Source organism: Macrosteles quadrilineatus, unplaced genomic scaffold, assembly GCF_028750875.1.
Source record: "Macrosteles quadrilineatus isolate MER2022 unplaced genomic scaffold, UCM_ALF_1.0 Scaffold_2__2_contigs__length_208266976, whole genome shotgun sequence".
Classification (NCBI taxonomy): domain Eukaryota; kingdom Metazoa; phylum Arthropoda; class Insecta; order Hemiptera; family Cicadellidae; genus Macrosteles; species Macrosteles quadrilineatus.
The window spans coordinates 167,095,690-167,103,820 of NW_026542595.1; the positions used below are offsets into that span (position 1 = coordinate 167,095,690).

Consider the following 8,131-nt stretch of genomic DNA (forward strand, 5'->3'; position numbering starts at 1 on the left):
ATTGTTTATCTGTTCAAATTTAGGTATTGACTTAAGTTTTACAGGATAGTTAATACAGTCCCAGTCATACGCTGCATTCATTTCTGCATTATCAATATAATTGCGGACTCTTTGTGGATTACGAGGTACATTTTTCGCCCATATACTATACTTGAAGCAATAATCATCCTGATTCTTTACATTTACAACAGCTTTCTTGTTTGCAATGAAAGCTGGTAAGGATATATGTTTACATCCTCTTAATGGATAGTATTTATTAATTCTTAGTTCCAGCCCTATAATACTCTTTAGACTCCATCCTGAACCTTTACCTTGGTGTTCTGATTGTTCTGTTAAAAGTTTATCAAAAGCGTTTTTACAATACGTGTTTAGATCTGTACCTAGTAGTATGGGCTCGTTTGCAGTCTTAAATGACAGTTCTTTGATTTCATCTTCTTCTCCTTCAGTTCTTGCATAGATACATTTTAAAATAATATTACATTTCAGAGTTTTCGACTTAAGAAGGTGTTCTTGAATTTTTGAAATAATCAAAGGTTTCGTGTGATATTTTAAAAAATTACCTATATCGATGTATCCTTCACCATTTGTTAAGTAATAGGTTTTAAGCCTACATTTTGCAGCAGACTCGGTCTCAATAATTGGCAAATAGCCCAATGTATTTTTTAAATGAGTGTTACTTGCAGGGTGATTGTCAGATTCTCTGTACCACGTATTACATGGTTTACAAAATTTGAGTTTAATCGTTGCAAGATAGTTTTGCATCGTTAACAGATTACAATAGAATAGTAATTTATATTTGACAATGATATGGAGTATTTCTTATTCAAATTATAAAATGTATTTTTCTATAATTGGCTAGTCCCTACGATGTATTATACTATAGTAATTGATGGTTTTTCACTATCTCTTACTATTGATGATCTTCGAGCGCAGCTCAGCCAGGCGTCTGGTTTGAGCCAACGTGAGGTCTGCCGCCGCGGAGATTATTGTCACTGCCCCAGCATACTCCCCAAACCTGGCCTGGAGCGATGTGAGCTTCACACAATACGGCAGCCGTACTCTGTATGTTTGGTCATCCCTCCGTTCAAACTTAAACAAACATGTAAAATAAAATTAATTTATAATATTTTTTAAACGTGTGTTAAAATAAATTAAGTGCTGTTATCTTCTGTACCTTATCTAGAAATATATCAAAGTTTAGTTATAGGTTTAGTCATAAGTTTAATTTATAGGTAAAAAAATAATTAATCAACCTAAACATTAATTAACAAAGAAAATAATGATGAACATGAAACGATAAATTAAAGCCTTCTTGTTCCATACAATGACAATTTAGTCTTTTGGGCAATCATTTTTGAAATAATCATAATTCAAAATGTAGATATAAAAATAGAAATTGACATTGATAATTTAATTCATAAGTATGATTATTTAATTTAGGGTATTATTACTTGCAAATAAGTTTAATATACAGTGTATTTATCAGATAGTGATATAACATATCATCACTATTGAATCTTAGGTGAATTTGGTTGAAAACATTTTAAAGATATAAAGTATAACGTTTATAAATCTAAATTTTTTTATCAATAATATTTTTATTTTTTTTCCTACCTGAACATTAGGTTGAGGGAACACTGCCTTCAAGATAATGTAGAGGTCTTCAAGACTCTCCAGGCCTGATCCCTCGACGATGGAAACGTCCCAGGTGGAGGGTGTGGTCAGCGCGTTGGAGGAAGACATGATGATAATGATTTTGTGTGCGCGAATTATATATCTATATATATACTGATAAGATATGACGTCTTTGACCTTAACCTCCACACGTGGTATTTACGTTATCAGTCGGAAGTCATTAAACACACACGCTGCAACGCTGCACTTTGTAATGGTTACGCAAATTATTATGTTTTGATAAACTAATGCTGCATCCATGATAATCCCTATCAAGAGTTTTTGCACGCCACGATAAGCCTTGCATCATCAAGGATAATTATCAGCTCAGCGCTAAATATTTATTTAAATATACAAACAGTAGTTTTATGATATAAATGAATTTCAGATATAAATGTACAAATATCCTTATTAAACAAATTGTTTTCATGGTAAACAACGTCATCGTTAAATGACATGCCATAAAAGCGCTTTTAAGTCCACCATAAGTGTTTTTAAATTAATTTATTAAGATATTATTATTTATCCATTATTTCTTACATAAGGCTAACAATTTAACATTCTATTTACTCCACACATTTGGAAAACTATCTACACTCAACACTAAATGGCAGAAGCGAGAAGCGTTTGTCAGTCAAACGTTACCACCTTAAAAATCGAGTTTTAAATAAAAATATTTATAATACATCTTGTCGTACGCCCGACATCAGGTAACAAACACCCTTCCAAACCGACACACCTCCGACACCTTTCCCGTGTGCCAGCCTCCGCGGTGCCAGCTCTCTCAACCGTCCACCCCGACACGCCGACGGAAACTTTCGACACCGTGTGCCAGCTCTCTCACCGTGCCAGCTCTCTCACCCATGTACGTTCTCCCCGTGCCAGTTCTCTCAGCCGTTTAATAACACGGTGGTGCTAGCTCTCTCATTTTTACCCTACTCCTCCCATCTAAATTAGCCTTTTCGCAACTCGAGTCTACGCACAGGCCCTGCCTATGTAGACTTTTTCCTTTGTTATAGAAGGTATTTTTTTGCACTTTTATCGCTTTATTTCTACAGAATATAATTTTTGTTTTGTAATGTTAGTAGTAGTGCTAGTTAGTAATGTTTGCTGTATTATATTTAAGAAAAAAATACAATTTAATTATATGTATATAATCTATGGGAAATAAAATATTATTTCATTTCATTATTATTTCATTTCATTTCATTTCAACACATAATATCACAATATTTTACTTGAATTCATTAAAACATCAATAAAACATACTATGAAAACAAAAAATCCTATCAAAACACAAAATCTAACGTAAGTAATTGTCTTATTTAGATTTTATACAAATAACATTACAATTAGCTGAGTACCCGTCCTTCATACGGGGTTGGCATATAAATTTAAAATGCTTATTGCAGTTATGCTCAAGCTTTGCGTTTGCAATGGGGAAGGGCACATTTTGATAAAATTTACTTCTTTAAATTGACGGTATACTAATGGTACACATCTACCATAGCCATAATGTTCTACCACTTCACCTAAACAATAAATAAAAATAAATTATTACGAATCCACAAAAAATCACAAATTATTCATGACATTAAAAACATAAACATAACTGTAAACAATCCTACTTTGACAGTTCTCATTGCGTATCACAGTTTTTTGTTGCTGCTTAGTTCAAATTACCGGTAGCTGTTTAAATAAATGCAAAAACAAACTATAGTGCTGCACCCTGTTGGTAAATCTTATAACTGTTTAATGCTTTTGTATCATAGAACCAACTTTTTTAGTTGAAACAGCTGGCTAAATTCTTTAATTCCCTTTAAATGTGAATACTCATAAGGTCAACATGGGAAACTACAGAGCCACTGGGGTGGAGCCCGAAATGATTTTTGAGATAAGAATATGCATATACGTTAATCGGTAATGTGAACTATCATCGTGCCAATTCATCCAGTGGTTTATGCGTGATTGAACTTCAAACAAACAAACACACAAGCTTTCACATTTAATATTAGTAAGATAAGATATTTTACTTGAATTCACTTAAACATCGTCAGCTGTAAAACCCCCTATTTCGTATGGATGTAAACAAAATTGTTTCATGGCCATCTGTTTTGATGTAATCAAAATGTAAACATGAAAAAGTTCAGATGATTGACAACAGAATTCAGCACAAACTCTGAAATTAGCCTATATGACGAAGTGCTTACACGGGATATCATCCAAACCAGCAAAAGGCACATGTAGAGGATGAGAGCTTTAAATTGATACCCACAATATGCATATACAAATAAATATTTACGGGAAGATTTGCTGCACACAAAAATCCGACAAATTCTTTTAATAATATAGATACCCAAGTTACTTCAGACGAAATTGAAAGTTGAAAGTTCAAGGAGTGAAGGCCTGAGAGTGTACAAGACGTACATAGTTAATGCCTGCTTCTCCCCTCCTTTTCGCGGGTGTTTTTAGTTGCTTTGTCACTACTGTGTAGGCTGAAAAGCTCTCCCAAAGAGCCGATTAGAGAGAAAAGTGAGGGGAGCGTGTGTATTAATTTTTGCTTTTGCTTAGTGTGAATAATTTGTTACGAAGATTGTGTGCTGGTGTATTAGTTGGACTGTGTCTAGTATCTCGTCAGACATCTATATAACAGGCATATAACAGACATATATATAATACGCTAAGCCGATTTTTGTAAACAGAACTCCTCCCTCATTTTTGGACCGATTTAGATGATTAAGGTGTCAAAAGAATGGCCCTGATCTGTAGTTTTGCAAAGTGTTTATATTTTTTTGAAATCTTTATTAGTTCGGGCTGGATCTTCCATCAAAGTTGGGTTTCCTCCCATAAGATTAACATGGGGGAATCTAAATATTAAATTGGAAACTTTGTCTCCACTAATTTAAGAGAACGACTGGGCGTAGGAACTTGGTAGAGGTGTCCAAAGAAAGGTCTTGGTCTGTAGATGAGCTATCAAAAGAAAAACGAAGTAAATATATATAATACGCTAAGCCGATTGAACCATGCCCTCGTGCCCGCACCCAGACTAACGAAATGGAAGCGTGATCCATGCGCAGGCCCGAGGAGCGGCTCACAAAACTTTACTTAACAAAATGAGAACCATGGATGGAGGTTCAAGAACAACACGCCATTTGAGAGAAACGAGCTGTAATTAACCATTTAAAAGAAAACACAACAACAATAATCAACAACAATACATGAATTAAATACTCTCAATAGACCTTAAATAAATTTAGGTACCCGTTTAAGCTGCTGACTTACAATAATTTATTTTAATCATTCAGAAAATCAGAAGGATTTAGTAAAAATTTAACATTTAATAAAAGGAAATTACCAAAATTAACAAACTATAACAATAATAAAATATGATGACTCTTTTAATAAATATCTGAAAAGTTAACAATTAACTAGGGGCCCCAAAAATTAAATACAGTGGAGAGATTTTAAAATCGGATGATTAGGCAACAGTAGAATAAAATTTGAAATAAATAACAATAGGCTGCTGTGCTTATAAATAGTCAACAAATGTTAAAAATCTTAAAGTCCATTCGGCAACAGCAATATATATAACAATTAGATAAATAACAATTAGTCGGTAACTTGCGGTAACAGTCTTCAAGGGTGTGACACCGGAGGGCCATGAAGCTGGGCGGACAGCACCGGAGGAGAGAAGAGGCAGGGCGGAGAGGGGGCCAATATGCAGCGCCAGCCTAGCCGCAACATTCCTCTCCGCTGAAGATGGTCAGTCATTTTCCTCCTCACGGGCCCTGAGTGGCAAAACCCAGAAAACAAGGTAGTAAGAATAATAGACTGAGTCCATATCCGCAAGGTTCACTGTCACAGCTTTCACCATTCACATTTAGTTCCAAAATTTCACTGAGTTCCAAAATTTCACTGATTAGGCCTAACAATTGCTTATTTCAAAAGTTTCTAAATTTTTACAAGGTTTGTCTCTCTATCACAGCTCTTTAACAAAATAAAACATTTCAAACAATAACAATATTTTAAATAAAACAACTAACAGGTTAAACAGTACAAGAATGGTAACATTAATTTGCGGTAAAAATGCCAGCAGACTATACGGGTATGTGACAGTGATAAATTTCACCAATAGAGAGAAAATATTTAAATTACCTGGTCCAAAGTGGCCAGAAGAACAAGTTAACAGAGAACAATTGACACTTAAACACAGAAAAATACTTTAAAATTGACAAAAAACGTTCCATACAAAAAATTTAGGCCTAACGCAACAACTCATGTATTCTTGCTAATTTCTCCAAAAGTTGTGCTCCGAATTTGTTCGGAATGGTCTCAAAAGCTGGGGAAAATGTTCCCGCAGCCTTTCCAGACCATCCCAAACCTTAACTCAAAGGCTGAAACCAGAGGCCTTCCAGGATACCCAGTTCAAACCTGAATGAAAAGTTGCCAAACTAAAAATTACTGTAACTTTCTTAAAACTTGAGTAAAATGACTCAAACTTTCAGGGGAGCTTTAAGAGCAGTTAATTCAACTTAATTTAACTAGTTTGGCAAGGACAAAGCAAAATAAAAGACTTTAACCTTACTTGACTGGGTAACACAAACTGAACATTTTACAAGACAAAACAACACTAAAAATTGTACGGGACACAGAAACAAAAGACTACCAGAGTAGTAGCCTAAGACAATTACAATTACTGAGCAAAAATTGTAAGCCTAGGCCTACCACAAAGCAGTCAGAAGGACCCAAAACTGACTTGGCAGTTTCTCTCAAATAGCGGCTTTCCAACAAACATTTCTCAGTCAATTCTAGGCCTAGCATTTCGGGCAAAGCCCTGAATTATACAAAACAACAGAGAAAAGGGAAACTAACTATCAAAAGTCTTCCACGACCCCAAGACTAGGTTCTAAACCTAGTGCAACATGAGGCAATAACCTAACTTTAGCAAAATGTGAAAAACTTACCCAAAAGGCGCGCGGGGCGTACTAAAGTTACTCCATAAAGAAAGTTCTCACAAACGGCCAAGAATAAAACTTAAAGGCACATTTATTATCCAAAAAAGGAAGATTTAAAAGGATAAAAATCTTCAGTGAAGTACTCAAATCCGACGTCTCGCAACCTCTGACACTTCGCGGTCGGAGTAATAAGAACAAAACCCACAGCCTTGTTCGGGGGGCCGTGGAGTGACAACGAAACACTGAACTAGCCTACTATAAAAAAACACTTGAACCATTGATCATGAGTCGTGACATTCGCCCGGTGGAAATAGTCACGGCTCAACCTCCCTCCCCAAAAGAGGACACTCCTCTCCAAAAGGGACAAACAAACAAGCCTCTCCCCCACTTCCTGAAAAGAAATTGACCTGAAAGACAACTCAGGTGTCTGTGGTGGGGAACGCCAAGGGACTTCCAAACTGAGGGGAAAACTCACCCCCAGGGTTTGCTCTGGCCAGAGCTGGAAAATTTTGTGAGGGAAATTCCTTCGCAGAACACAGGGGACAGGAGAAGTGATCAGGTTCTCTGGCCCAGTGCACTTCCCACCCAGACACAAGAGGAAAGAAAATTGCCTACGGAAGAGTTCCGCGGAAGGGCTTGAGATGAGAAATGTGCGCCCTCCGGAACACTTTTCCAGTCCGCGGATCTCCAAGCTCCGCCGTGACAGGCGTCAAAAACCTCAGGATGCGGTGGGGACCTGACCACCGATGACACAACTTTGCAGCTCTCTTGTCCACAGCCGAACTGGCTGGATGAGCTTTACAAAACACCAAATCCCCCACCTGGAAAGGGTTGTCTACTCTACCACGATTGTGCTTCCTCCGGACCAATTCCCTAGCTCTGATCAAGTTTCTCCTGGCCGCTTGCCAAGTTGCCTTGACATCAGCCGCACCAGGAGGTGGCAGAAGGTCGCCAATTCCCCACACATTCGCTAACGGGTTGTTAGGCGGATAGCCTAGAAACAGCTCGAAAGGGACCGCCTTGTGACTCTCATGGTGAGCAGTATTGAAAGCAAACTGAAGCCAAGGGAGTTCCTGATCCCAGGTGGTCTGCTTGTCAGCATGGAAAGCTATGAGAGCGGAACGAAGATTGCGATTGAACCTTTCAGCATGAGAAGGCTGTGGATAGTAAGGGGAAGTAGTCACATGGCGGATTCCGTGCCCAAAGCACATTCTTTTGAACAGATGGGAAACAAACTGTGTTCCGTTGTCGGAAACAATGGTGGCGGGTATTCCAAAATGTTGGAAGAGGTGAGTTCGAAGTACCTGCACGGTGAGCTGTGCAGTGGCATTCCTTAAGGGGAAAAGCCAACAAAACTTGGAGAAGGCATCCACACAAACAAGTAGGAACTTATTTCCTGACTTGCTACGCGGGAGAGGCCCTACATAGTCAATGAAAACCTTCTCCAAAGGTCTTTCCGCCACCTCAGATGACAACAAACCAAACTTAGAGTTTTGAGCGGG

The 8,131-nt window shown here is 37.4% G+C and overlaps 1 protein-coding gene across 1 annotated transcript; it reads right to left on the minus strand.

Moving 5' to 3' along the window:
* Positions 1-4,921: 4,921 nt before the first annotated feature.
* Positions 4,922-7,853, minus strand: LOC128986520 (uncharacterized). Its single transcript, XM_054406928.1, has 2 exons — positions 6,639-7,853; positions 4,922-5,462 (listed from the first exon to the last, which is right to left on the minus strand). The coding sequence occupies exon 1, from the start codon at positions 7,838-7,840 to the stop codon at positions 7,241-7,243; it is 600 nt and encodes a 199-aa protein (XP_054262903.1). The 5' UTR covers positions 7,841-7,853; the 3' UTR covers positions 4,922-5,462; positions 6,639-7,240.
* Between the last annotated feature and the right edge of the window lie 278 nt (positions 7,854-8,131).